This window comes from Clytia hemisphaerica, unplaced genomic scaffold, assembly GCF_902728285.1.
Source record: "Clytia hemisphaerica strain Z4C2 unplaced genomic scaffold, Clytia hemisphaerica genome assembly, whole genome shotgun sequence".
Classification (NCBI taxonomy): domain Eukaryota; kingdom Metazoa; phylum Cnidaria; class Hydrozoa; order Leptothecata; family Clytiidae; genus Clytia; species Clytia hemisphaerica.
This window is the reverse complement of record NW_027104018.1, coordinates 164,948-179,150: the sequence shown is the minus strand read 5'-3', so window position 1 is coordinate 179,150 and position 14,203 is coordinate 164,948. Positions and strand designations below refer to the sequence as shown.

Below are 14,203 nucleotides of genomic sequence, written 5' to 3'. Positions count from 1 at the left end.
AACTGCTCCGTTTTCTTGCTCCGAAACGTTCCGAAACCTATACGAACACTCTCGATCGGTAACAAAAGTTATACCAGAGCGAAACGGAACAGTAACGTGTGAACATGGTCTGATACTCAGGGTATTTTTTCATTAGAATTTTTCAAAACTTTACATGCTCTGTTTTCTATGCAGCGGAGAGACGGTTATTTTTACATTTATCTAAAATATTCTGAGTGACTAAGCCTCGTTAAAAGAGTGAAAAGCTCATGTACAGTATCTATTTTTCAAGGGCGAAGCAGTGACCAAAACGATTTGGAGAAAACGGCAGTTTTTGATCCGCAACATCGAGGACGGCAACAGTGCTAATTGTTAGTCGTGATTTAGAAAAACCTAATACTAACTGTCTCTGCTGTGAAGTGAACACATCACAAAGTTCGGTTAGAAGTAGCACTATTCAAACATGATCTAGCTACTATTCTGTAGGGGAAGGCCTAACAGACGACACATCAACACTTATTCCTTTATACAAAAATATTGACGATATCACAAAAATTTTAATAAATAGTATCGCGTGTATTTACAAAGAAAATAGAACTCTTTCAAAAAAAAACTTTAAGATAGTATGTATGTACCATGTTTGCACGTGACGGTTCCGAAACAAAATGAAGCCATTCTATTAGTTACATTCAAGTGTTACGTCACTTTTAACCAATAGAATGGATTCATTCCGTTTTGGAGCGAAACGGAACCGTCACGTGCAAATATGGTCTCATTATGGAGTGCAATCCGTGCAACGGCTTTGTACATAAATATTTACAAATTTAAAAAAATTGTTTTCAGCAGGAATGGTAATCTTTATTTCAAAAGGATTATCGATATCGTCTTTTGGTGGTCATTTCGAAAAGCCAAAGACTTGAAACGATATTCCTCCACCTCTTTGTTAAATCTTTTTCAAATTTAAGAAAGCAATTACGTTATCATTGTTTTATGGTCACAACTTTCGGGAAACGGTTAACACGATCACCGCCGTGCGTCAGGATAAGTTGTCTTTGACTTCCTTTAGCTTTCAAAAGTTGGTCTTGAAGGAAAGGGGCGGCACGTAATCTCTTGATCACTTCGTCCATATCTTTTTCAGTTGATGGAATTGGTGTCACCTTCCATTGGGAGTTTTCTAGAAATATAATGAAGTCATATACACATTGAAGAAAATACAAACTATAGCGACTAACCATGACAATTTGTAATTCAAAAAACCCAATATATAACAATATGTGGAAGAAAAAATACAAAAAAATCAGGACTAAAAAATAACAATAGGACAAAGAATAAATGACAAAAGGAATGCACTATACACAAATGGGAGCGATGAGCTGAAGCCTGACATCAAGTAGATCAAGGGAGAAATATCTGATGTTTGGAACAGTGTCGATGTAAACTCTGAGCAAAGGATGACAAACTTACTTGAGGTATACAAACTTTCACAAACAGAAACTTTCACGTGGTCGAAAAATCGCGGCATTTACGACAGTTACTTTTCACGAATCGAGACATTAAGTGAACATTTACACACGATAAAATGGCTTAGAGGGACAAATACTTCTTGAATTTGATTGTAACTTTTGTTTTTTTACTTATGAGGCTTTGACAGGCTAACAAGTTCAATAAATCTTACATTTTATTTAGGTTAGAACTTTTACAGATTTTCTATGTTAGAGAGAATTTTTCGCGAGCACGAATTTTAGCGAATGGCCCTAGAATGAATTTTCAAAGACATTTACTTTCGCGAAAAGGGCTAAAATTTGCGAAAATTGCGAACATTTATGCTCACGAAAGTTTGTACGCCTAAATTAAGTTTCAACAGAAGATGTATCGGATATGAAAATATTAGAAGTAAAGAGATTTCCAACTAACCCAAATTTGACCTTAACATTCATGGATAAGATGTACGAGTTAAAGTGGGGGATCCCTGCAAAATTTTAAACACTACGAATGTTTTAAGTGCTCTAAGTTAGTTTGGAATGTAGAGTTCTAAAATGAGACTTAAGAGCTTAGGATTCCAGGGTTCAAAAGCTTGAAATTGTTCCAATAAGGTTGGAATATAGTCTAAAAGCCACTGAACACCTCTCCAAAATCGAAATATCAAATGAAATAATTGGAAATGCTAAAATCGCAAATCTCGCCCGAACTTTAAATTCTGAAAAAACGTTAAAATGACAAAATTCTCGATATATTTGAAGACCATTAATTTTCAATCTCTCAGATTTGATACACAAGTATTTTACGAACCTTCCTGCTTTAAGTGTCCCTCTTCTTTAAGCATATTCCAATGTTCAACAGGAGATTGAATCCGGGAATACGCTTTATTTTCAATCCTTGGAATTTTCGGTATGGACAAAGAACGGTTATTGATGGCTTTGGTCACATTGGTTTGGTACAACGCAATATCATCCACCAACTTTTCTCTAAACGTTCTCCAGTCATGATATCGTCGATAAACCTCGAAAAGAATCTCGTCTGACGGGTAACCCGGTTCGAATTGTTCTATTTTTGATATCGTTTCATTATCTGTCATTTTTTGAACGTTTGGTTTGGATATTCTGATGACGTCACATCCAGCACTAAGGAGGACAAATTTCTTCAAGCAGTCGACGTGGCGGTTTTCTTCTTTTGCTGCATATTTGAATCCCTGGGTGTAAAGAGATCAGGTTTTCATTCGTAATCAAATATATTCTTCAATAGCTATAGAATATACAAAGTATATTGGTTACAATTGCAGTCGGATCGCCATGGATCCTTTTTTAGCAGACTAATTTTTTTCTAAAGTCATAACAAAAATGTTGTTACCCAATTAGAAAACGTTTTAAGATGTTTAATAGGTGCAAAAAGTGAAAGATTTTCTTCGCCGCTCAACCATGGTGGGCGACTATTTTCCCCAAAAAAATTGGCTCCATCACTTCATAAAGGGTACCTTGAAATTTTCATACCTAGTAACTAATGAGTATTTAGACTCATATGACTTCTCCTTCATCAAGTAAGGATAACAAGTGAAATTTAAAACGAAAACAAACTGACCATGTAATCATATCATGAGAACAAGGTTACTTTAACGTCCAGCTAACGTTCATAGCATCTGAATAACATTAGATGGAAGCTAAAACAACGTTTTTGACTTACAAAGACATCACCATGACCTAGAGTATCGATCCTGATATATGCTCCCAGTCCAAGGTTTCCTTTGCAGCTTTCTGCTCCTGCTATTCTTTGCCACGAGGGGATTTCTGATAACTGATTCACAAATTTCGGCGTTTTAATCTTCTTGATTGCTTTCTTACGCAAATTCTGCCAGTTTTGTCTCGGTGAAGTCCGGCCAGCATCAGATGAGTATCCGGAACTCAATGAATGGTTTGAATCTCTTTTCTTGATAGACCTTCTCTGTTGGTTTACAGTGGTTTCTGATATGGGTGAGACTGGCGTTAATCGGGCGGGTGTGTTATATCCTGGTAACAACCCACCCGGAGAAGTTGGTTTAGAGTTCAAATCAGTTGATTTAGCTGAGTAATATCCACTCCGGCTAGTTCCGGCAGATGTCATTTCCCGATTTTTTTTGCGGTCTTTTTGATTTTTGAACATTTCGTTTCGTTGTAAATTCTCCAGTACAGGTAGATCCAATAGACGTAAAACATGAGCGTGGCCCTGAACAAAAAAATTATATGTTTGTTTGGAAATTGATAATAATATCGCACATATTATAAATTTTTAGAGTGATTGAGTGTAGGAAGTGCTCTAAGGTCTGGAATAGGGTTCAGAAGGCCTGACAAGTGAATTTGAGTCACCGCGTTTGGTTTGGTAGGGTAAACACGGTGATCACATAGTAAAAATGAGTGACCAGGAAGTGTTCTAAGGTCTGAATTAGGGTTTAGAAGACCTGACAAGTGAATTTAAGTCACTATGCGTTTGGTTTGGTAGGGTAAACGCGGTGATCGCATAGCAAGATGAATGTTCAAAGATTCCAAGAAGGTTAAATAATACTGCTTGAAACGGGTTCGGGTTAACCAGGTTCGAAAAGCGTTAAAAAATTAATTGCATTGGTCGAGGCAAGTATTAGGTGAACCCGAACTCAAGTCTCAGTCTTGTAGCCTTAAAGTAAGTGATGTGTGTCGTCTCATAACAAAAATTTAGACTCACTTTTGTAATAATCCATATAAACTCAGATTTAGTAGAATCTTCTTCGATGACTTTGTCGCATAAATATTCCATATTTCGCCCACCACTTGCCAGTTCTATTAAGTCATCGTCTTTCCACGTTGAAAAGATATCCAAACTTCTGATTTCATAGAGAACAGAAAAATATATGAAGGCTTTTATTATTTTGTAAGGACGAGCTTCTGGTTTCTTATTCCTTTCAATACAGTCTATAAAGCCAAAAAAATTTGAGAATATTCCTGAATTCCTAGCTGGAAACCTGTTACGGCAGGCATGCAGGAATTATAAAAAGGATAATGGCAAAAAACTTTTGTCTCAAGAGCAGCCAATATAATGTTATCCAGTAACTGTTATGTTATCCAGAAATACTATCCAAGCAATATACCAGAAGGGCGTAGCAACGCCCGCTAGAGACTAGTATAACTAAATCGCAAAAGCCGATAATTTCTGATAATCCCAACGTTGTTCCCATCCAGCAAACAGAACCTTTAAACGCAAAAAAAAGAAAGATTGATCAATTCATCATTTCTAGGGTCACGCAACGTCTTATGAACATTCAATGGACGGCTTTAAGACCTTTGGACGTCCTAGAAACGTACATTAGAAGTCCAAAAGACGTTTGTGCCCATTAGGATACTTACTTCATAAAGTTGAATCTAAACATCATTTCTTCTTCAGCAAACTTATCAATTCCCAGTTCGTAAAATTGATCTTTATCAATAACAAGGAATTCTGTATACTCCATACATACGGCTGTTGCTGAACGTCGACATTTTTGCACCAAAGCCACTTCTCCGAATGAGTCTCCTTTCCTCATTACATTAACCAAACCTGCGGAAAGAATCAATTTTGTCGTAAAGCTTATTCGTTAATGGACAGAGAAAAGATCGTCTAAGACGGAAAATAGATTTTACACAGCAAATTAATACATATTCTTGAAACTTTGGTGAATTATGCAAAATTTCGAGAGAGAAAAACATCTTTATATACTTCGCTGAGACGAAAGAACTTAAAACACTGAATCTCAAAGAAATATTGACACAAAAAAACTCATCAAAGTGACTATTCGAGTGGTGGCGACGGTTAGCTATTATTTATCTGGATCCAGATCGACTTTTACCACCCTTAATTTCACGGGTGAACAAAACGGGTTGTCACTTTCATGATATTCATTACGTAATGTTTTCTATTGAAACTCTTCGGTTTTTTCCAGTAGTGGCAAATTTTAAACACAGCAAAAACTGGTATGGCGCGCCAAAGCGGAAATAAATACTATCTCTTTAAAACAATACTATCTTCGTTTAAAACATACTATCTTTTTAAAAAAATACTATTTTCGATTAAAACATACTATTTCGTTCAAAAAATACTATTTCCGTTTGAAAAAATACTATTCTCGTTTTAAAACATACTATCTTCGTTTAAAAACATACTATCTTTTGTAATGATACTATCTTTTTTTAAACAATACTATCTATTTTAAAACAATACTATCTTTTCTAAAACATACTATCTTTTCGAAAACAGTCTGGAAACGAGGTTGGCACGTCTTGCCTCGCTCATTTTAAAGTTTGCATGCATGACCCGCGCATGGTGGGACGGCGGGACCATGCTTGCTGGATGGAAAGAACAACATGCTTTATATGGAAATGGCGGAACAGAAAGTCCAAAATGTGGTGAAAACACCACTGTTTTGGTTTTGATCTCAATATTATGTGGTCATGTCCTTTTTTTCTTCTATTGATTATGGTGTAAATGCCTGAAAGCTGCTTTAAATGGAGTTAGTTGAACAGGAAGTATTCAGCCCTCAGACAGCGATGAGATTTTAGCTACACCAAGTGTATCCGCATGTGGGCGGATGAGGCCATATAAAATAAACACGAAAAACCAACGCCCATTACACGCCCCTCAAAATGAAAATTACACAAATTTGAATAATCGAGGCAACCTATATTCGAAAAAAGATAGTATTTTTTAAAAAGATAGTATTATTTTTTAAAGATACTATGTTTTAAACGAAAATAGTATTTTTTAAGCAAAAAATAGTATGTTTTAAAAAAGATAGTATGTTTTAAACGAAGATAGTATGTTTACAACAAAGATAGTATGTTTTAAACGAAGATAGTATTGTTTTAAAAAGATAGTATTTATTTCCGCTTTGGCGCCCCATAAACCGGGCTGTTTCCGCATAAAAACATTACGTCATGAATATCATGCACTAGTTTCTTATTCGTCCTCAATAAAAATCAGTAGAGTACAAAAAAAGGATGTAAACTCACTCCGCCCGTCTTTGTCAAATGCTTTATCTTCGTCAGTATCGATTACCACGCCAACACTTCCCGAGAAAACGAAATAAAAACAAACACCAAAATGTCCTTTCCTAATCACAACACGTCTTCTCCCAAAGCCTTCATAACGAGCGATCTTAGCTAACAATAACTGCATCTTCTTTGAGTATTTACGGAAGTCTTTGAGTTGACGCATGATACTGACTATATTGTGAAGCTGTTCCGGTGTTCGGTGCTCGGGTTTCGACTTGCAAACTTTACGAGCCCATATTGGAAAAGAGACCTGGAGATACAAAGTAGTAAAAGGTGTTTTTTGAATATTGATTTTTGAAAATATTTTCAGCTGTCAAATCAGAGATTCTGATTTGGCTCTAAAAAGCCGGATTTCGGTCTATAGTTTTTTTGGGTATCAATACTAAGCTCAATTTCACCCACGGCAATTACCCCACCCTTTAATTAAAATTTGGAAACTTTTCCAACTCCTCTCTCCTTTTATCCAGGCATCTGTTGGAAGTGTTGTGATGTTTGGGATTGAAAGCCTAGGCTTTTTATAATAGCATCGAGGCATGTTCTTATATTGAAAAGTGTGCGAGAAGAACATACAAACATAGTCAAAAAGTGGTGGTTAAAGCAACAATGGAAAATCGATTTTACACAGCAAATTAGCACATACTCTTGAAACTTTGTGAATTATACAGAAATTTGAAATGGAAAAAACATCTTTACATACTTTTCCCTGAGACGGAAATCCACAATTTTTAATACTCACAAAGAAAAGGGTCTCAGCTCCCGCTAAACTCCTACACGTTAGTTTCATATAAAGAACAAACTATAGAAAAACATTAGGCTTGGATGACCAAAATGTTAAGGACAAGTTAAGAAAATTTTAAGGCTTTGCATACAATTTCTAACGAAAATGGACAAAAATGCTTTCAAAATGGTGAAAATAAGAACATGTTAAGAACATTTTTAGGCTTAAAACTCAAAATGTTAAGAACATCCTAAGGCTTAAAAATCTTTGGATGTTCTTATAAAAAAAACTTCTACTCAAGGAAACAAAATCAATACCTGTTGCCGACATTTGAAGTTATTAGGATTGAACAATAGATCTCTTTCTTCTTCTTGCACTGAATCTTTCAGCTGCATTGCATTCGAACAAATTCCTGAGTGATCACCATTTTCCATTGCACACGCACGCATTCGCGCGAACACTCGATTCAGTAACAACACCTATATAATGTACACAGGTCATGCTTTTTACAGTACTCGAAATTTTTATGTCCTTGTTACATGACTTTTATTTCTGATTGGTTCAAATTTATTGACACTAATAAAGTAATTAACTGTAAGTTGTAAAGTACAATATGTAGGTAACATATGGAGATAAAACCATGTGAACTTTTTCGAGTAATCACATGTTTTGACTGCACCGATATAATTTTTCAACCCGGGTATTACCAATTCATACGTATAACTTTTTGTTATTCAATCAAGTTGTGATTGGCATACACATTTGATAATAAGACCATCCAGATAAAATGATTTAAATGTATATACTCTTAGGTGCCAAATAAACGGGGGGGTTCGAATAAACGGGGTGGCTGGAAAATTTTCGAAATTTTAATAAACGGGGGGACCTAATTGCCGGGGGGGTTGGCAATTGTACTTCTGAAAACCCAAAAATGGGGTAAATATAGGCTAAAATCAGGCATTTTGGAGCAAAATAAGGGGACTTCTTTTTGCCAACTGAAAATATTCTTAAAAATTAATAAACGGGGTGGTCCTAATAAGGTCCGGGGGGGTTGGAAAATTTTCGAAAAATTAACAAGCGGGGGGGGCCCGTTTATTTGGCACCTAAGAGTAATATCCTTACCCTTCTTGCCATCGTTTGAAAGTATTTCTTGTAACACTAAAAAGAATAAAATACATAATACTTCTATAATAATAGATAACCACCTCAAGAATATTTTGGTATAAATTTTCGTCTAAGAGTCCGTTGTCTGTGGGAAAGGGGCGCCGAGATTACTAACCCGAGGAGCATTTTCTGTACCCCTTTTCTTTCGGCGCCCTAAATGGACCCGCTGCACCTACACTGCTGCGCATTATAGTTTACTAGTCTTCTAGTCTTACTCAGTAGTCTTTTCTCTAAAAAATGTGATATATAATAAATTAATTGCAGAGCAGAATCTATTGAACTAAATCGAAATTAAAGGGATAATCAGATGGTTTGAGATATTTGGCATGTGTAATCTTTCTATTGTCCTGAGCAATACCTCAAAATATTTTTACCTAAATATTTTCCAAAGTCGAGATATCTAAATTACTAGTTTTTGGCTTTTAATAAGAAAACGATACAATTCCAGCGTAAGAACCGTGTGGGAACCCATTTTCAGAAATTTCAAACTGCGATATCTTGACTTTGGAAAATAGTTACCCAAACAGACTTGGAGGTTTTACTCAAGTCCATAAGCTTTCTGCCGGCCAAATATCTCAAACCATCTGATTATCACTTTAAGCATTTGTACTAAAACTACTCAAAAGCATAGAAATCTCACATATAGTATACTCTTACTATCTTTTCAACTTTTTGCTCCCTGTTTGCCGAATGAACGGCAACACGTAATTTGTTTTTCATCATTGCTCTACGCCGTTGAATCTTCTTCTTCAATATTTCGCGTTGATTTTCCATTGATGTAATTTCCGCATCTTTTCCACTGCCTGGAGTTTCATTTCTGTGAATACGATCTAACAAACGTATCAACGCTAGAGATTTAGGCGGTTGATATGCTTTACGAACTGCATCTCTTAAATGAACTTTAGGAGAAAATGTTCTCGTGCTTTTTCCATTATCCATTTTATTGGATTATTGTATAAAAAACCTATGAAATTCCTCTGTATCTGTTCAAAAAATAATCCTTTTTGTGTGTATGCGATCTGATTTTTACTTTACAACTGTAGAAAATTTCCTGTAATTGAAGTTCTTGAGAGCAATGCAATGCCATCATATTTTCATTTCAAACTTGTGACGTCAATTTTCCAGCAAAGAAAAAAAAACTGGCTAAGATTTCACACAAAGTTTAGTGCAACCATCATCACTAAAGGATTGTTTTTTAATACCAATAAAACCTTTTTTCTTTTTTCTTTTTTTTCTATCATCTCCCTTCCTCTTTCACTAATTTGTTGCATTTTAATTTTGACCAGTATTTCGGAGGTTAAAAAGATAATAATCCACGTAGGAGTGAATCAAAACAAATTGAAAGAATTTCTATTACAGTACCTTCCCTTTTTCACTTTCGACATGAGTTGACTGATGTTTCTTCACCAAATATTTCCAATAGACATCCATATTAAATCGTGATTGAAATTTTTACTTTCAAATTCATTTCGGAAGAAAGAAATTTCAAAGATTGGTTATAAAGATACAAATGCTAAAAAACGTATGAAAAAAGACTACATGTTAAATCTATCTCTTACCGTATAGCTCATGTTACACTGTTCATTCAAATCCGTAAAGTTTCACGAGTTTTAAAATCTTCATTTTTCATTCTTCGTCTTATTCTTCTATTCAGTATTCTACTCTCTGCATTTTATTGTAATTTCATTATACTTGTCGCAAGTTTCATCTGTCATTTCCCAACATAAATATTTTAACGACAAAAACGAAATTGCAGCTAGCTCCGTTACACAAAAATAACAATAGTGTAATGTCAAATGCTCTTATTTGGGCCAAAGAGGGCGTTTAGACGCGAATAATTCGTGTATATCATCAATTCACTACTTATTATTCCACTACAAGCTGCCTAGACTCAACCCCTCTAGGGTGCTTTCCATAAACACCAAGCTATTACTAAATATACTTTGTTCAGATTGAAAAATTCGAAAAACCTAAAGCTTTTTCTGAAATAAAAGTCACAAACGGTCACAAGGCACAAAGAGAAATAAACTAAACAATAGTTTAACAAGGCACTTTACTATGAAACCTTTTAGCCGAAGAAACCTTCTGACGTCAGAAAATAAGCTTTACTAACACTTACTAAGTCCAACATTTAATGTCTTAAGTAAACCAGAACTAAAATTGGAAACATAGACCATCTTGTTAAAGGCTCAACTTCTGCAAATCTCAAATTCTACAAATAATTTTTTTCATTGTCAGAGAAAGTCTGATTTAATACATTTGAAAAAAAAAATTTTTTTAATAACCACGTAATAAAACACTCTGGTTGCTCCCCCGGAGATTCGGGATGACAGCCCATAGTCCCGTTTTTAAGCAAGAGATTAAATTCTGATCAAAATAAGGAACCTCTTCGTGTCGCTAATACAATTAAAGCTGTAGAAATCACCTAAACAGTGACACGACTTTACCTTGCTTGGGTCGACATTTGAATTGAATTTCTTCAGGAATTCCTTTGAAAATAAAATGTTGGTAAAATCTCGGTTTTTCGCTACTAATTGAGAATCTTCGTTCTTACGAATCTTGCTAGGCACTGATAATCCTCGTATTAATTTTGGCGAGACTTTTGGCGATGCTGGTTTGCTGTTCCATCGTTTGAAAGTCTTCGCAGCCCATTTAGTGTCTGAAAAAAAATAACTTTCCAGATAAAAATATGTTTAGTTGAAAAAAAAGAGAAATGGTCAATATCTTCTTAAGGCAATTTGAAAAGATAAACTTTGATACAGTGGAGTCTTCATAACTCGAACCTCTATAATTCGAATGTCTCCTTAACTCGAACAAGTTTTCTCGTCCCTCCAGTTAACAATGCTTTATAAACCTTACTTTATAACTCGAAATTTCCATAATAAACATATAAATTCCATAAATAGCTCGAATCGACATATTTGCAACCGCTCTTTAAGGGTGGAGACTTATTATGATGTAACTCTCATAACTCGAACCTCTATAGCTCGAATGTCTCCTTAACTCGAACAAGTTTTCCGGTCCCTTCAGTAACAATGCCTTATAAACCAATCTTCCTAAACTCGAAATTTCCCTAATTCGAACAAACATGTGTTCTCCGCATGTGTTTGAGTTACGGAAATTTCACTGTAGTACCAAGTGTTAGGGTTTCGATAGCCTTTGTAGAATTTCTATCTGCTTGAAAAAGCTTTAGCGTCATACTATCGTCCAAAGTGCGGCATATATATTTAAAATTTCTGATAGAGAAGGTTAGAAATTCTATTTTATTTCAGCACTTCAGGTTAATAGTTTATTGACCTCTTTACTGTCAACAATTTGTAGTGATAAAAAGAGAAAATATATGGGTATTAAAAAAATATATATGATAGATACCTCTCAATTCCATGATTAATATGAAAATGGACAGAATTGATCATCTAACATCATCACCCATCCTCCAATAGCTGAAATAAAAATGCAATAAAATGTAAGTTCGTAAATGAAGACAGAAGCTTTTAATGACAAGGAACAAATACAGACTTATTATCGACTGCTTGTGAAAAAAAGTTTTAAGGAAAACTTTTAATTTAAGAAAAATGATCCTCCTGGAAAATATTATAAAGAGGACTGAATAGTCGCATACACATTTTTTTACAAGAACAAACTATATAAGAACAAGTTAAGAACATTTTAAGGCTTTGTGGACTCAAAAACACACTATTTCTTAAAGAAATGGTCAAAGATATTCACAAAATGGTCAAAATAAGAACATGTTAAGAACATTTTTAGGCTTAAAAACTCTAAAAAAGTTAAGCACATCCGAAGGCTTCAAAAATTTTGGATGTTCTTATAAAAAAACGTGTATAAATGTTCAGTTTTATGGCTATCATTCTATCACGAAACCCTGATGCAAGGATACACATTTTTAATAAGAACATCCAAAATTTTTGAAGCCTTCGGATGTTCTTAACATTTTGGGTTTTAAGCCTAAAAATATTCTTATTTTATCCATTTTGTGACCATTTTAACCCATTTTTTGTAGAATCGGGTGTTTTCGAGTCCGCAAAGCTTTAAATTTTTTTTATATAATTTCTTCTTATAAAAAAACGTGTAGCTATTATTGTTAGAAAGACGTAAGAAGCATTACACGTTTTTTTTATAAGAACAAACTATATAAGAACATAAGGCTTCGAGGCCCAAAAATTTAAGAACATTCTAAGAACATTCTAAGGCTTTGGAGACTTAAAAACATGCATTTTCTTGAGAAATTACATCAAAATGCTCAAAAAATGCTGAAAATACGAACATTTTAAGAACATTTTTAGGCTTCAAATCCAAAAGACTAAGAACATCCGAAGGCTTCGAAAATTCTTGACGTTCTTATAAAAAAAAACGTGTACCTTGGTATTGTTATCATGATAGCTACGAGTGTCGTTGTTGTTCCTCAGTAATGTGCCAAAAAGAGCTTCAAATTGAATACTGATAAAAAATCTGATTAATGAAAGAAAATAAGGAAGAAAATTCTACCTGGCTGGTTTTAGCAAAACAAGATGGATGTTGTGATCGAAAGAAAAACTGAATTTTCATTAAAAAGCTATGAAAGGAAAAACGAGAATACTTACAGATAAAGTCTAAATCGGAATCATTAAAGCCAGCCTTAAGTTCATACTAATAGCTTTATTTGTGATGTTCATTAGAAAATTTGTGAAAGCAGATTTTTCGAAACCTTTTTCTTTCAACATCTCAAAAGTATAGTCGAAAAATCTTGAAAATCTTTATTATTCGCCTAAGATTATCACAAAAGTGTGCATATGTCAAATATTTAAATCTAACCTTAAAAATCAAGCCAAAACAATAAATCGTTGAATGATAAAATAAAGGTGTGATAAAAACTCAACAGAAATATTTTGGAATCGGTTGATTCTATCCTTTTCAAATGACTGATAAAAAGGCATTGATAAATGACTTATTGGGTCACTTTTCACGCCGCCATTTTATTTTATCTTGACTTAACAACGTAACAACTTAAAAGAAAACCGATTTACCATAGCCCATATATAGGCATCCAAATATTTCAACACAAATATTTCAAACTTTGAAAAATTCTATGAAAAAAAAACTAAATTTCTATAAACTTTTATAGAAATTCCATACAATAAATTGACTGTCACACATTAAACACTCTCATAACGGAAAATGACAAGGAACTGAAAAATTCATCAATTTAATTAGACTCGTGGTGAGAGGGGAAGGCTTTTAATCTTGTTATAGTTGCTTGAGAGATAGAATTCCCGTGCACGAAACGATGAATGAGGGAGTCGATTGATAAAATTGGTAGGCAAAAAAACTAATGAAAAAAACTTCAAAATTTCAAGACCAAATAGGGGAATTATTAAAGGCTTGAAATTAAAATCTAACGTCTAAAATATTTTGCATCATTATTTACAGCTATAAACGCATAGTTTCCAACTTTTTTCAAATCTATGTTAAAAACTTCTCTACAAAAAATTCACACTGTCACTCTGAAATAAATTTTTTCCGAGCATATAAAACCAATAATTTAATTCACCAATTTCAATTCAACTATTTATAAAAAAAAACTTCTAAAATAAATTAACATATGTACAATCAGGTATACTTTTAAAAACACTCATCATTTTAACCACTCAAAAACACACTCAATTCACTAGGGTAGCAATGGGTAGGGTAAGGCGAAAGGGTATGATCTAAAGACTTTATGCTCAATACGTGCAAGACCAGACCCTGGCAAAAAGACCATGTCCCTTTTTAAAAATGTAAGGTCTGACTACGGGCAATTATGCGGTATTGTAGGCCT

At 34.2% G+C, this 14,203-nt stretch overlaps 1 protein-coding gene across 3 annotated transcripts; it reads right to left on the bottom strand.

Annotated features, from left to right (window-relative positions):
• Positions 1-495: 495 nt before the first annotated feature.
• On the bottom strand, positions 496-13,577 carry LOC136811380 (cyclic nucleotide-binding domain-containing protein 2-like). Of its 3 annotated transcripts, XM_067067981.1 has the most exons (12): positions 13,503-13,577; positions 12,768-12,858; positions 11,761-11,831; positions 10,836-11,047; positions 8,347-8,382; positions 7,542-7,703; positions 6,465-6,756; positions 4,827-5,016; positions 4,168-4,306; positions 3,157-3,675; positions 2,269-2,668; positions 496-1,153 (listed from the first exon to the last, which is right to left on the bottom strand). In XM_067067981.1, the coding sequence occupies exons 3-12, from the start codon at positions 11,771-11,773 to the stop codon at positions 960-962; spliced, it is 2,157 nt and encodes a 718-aa protein (XP_066924082.1). In that variant the 5' UTR covers positions 11,774-11,831; positions 12,768-12,858; positions 13,503-13,577; the 3' UTR covers positions 496-959. The 3 variants fall into 3 exon arrangements, with proteins under 3 accessions (XP_066924082.1, XP_066924083.1, XP_066924081.1); XM_067067982.1 differs by lacking the exons at positions 12,768-12,858; positions 13,503-13,577 and adding an exon at positions 12,895-12,947; XM_067067980.1 differs by lacking the exons at positions 10,836-11,047; positions 11,761-11,831; positions 12,768-12,858; positions 13,503-13,577 and adding an exon at positions 9,046-9,444.
• Positions 13,578-14,203: the final 626 nt, after the last annotated feature.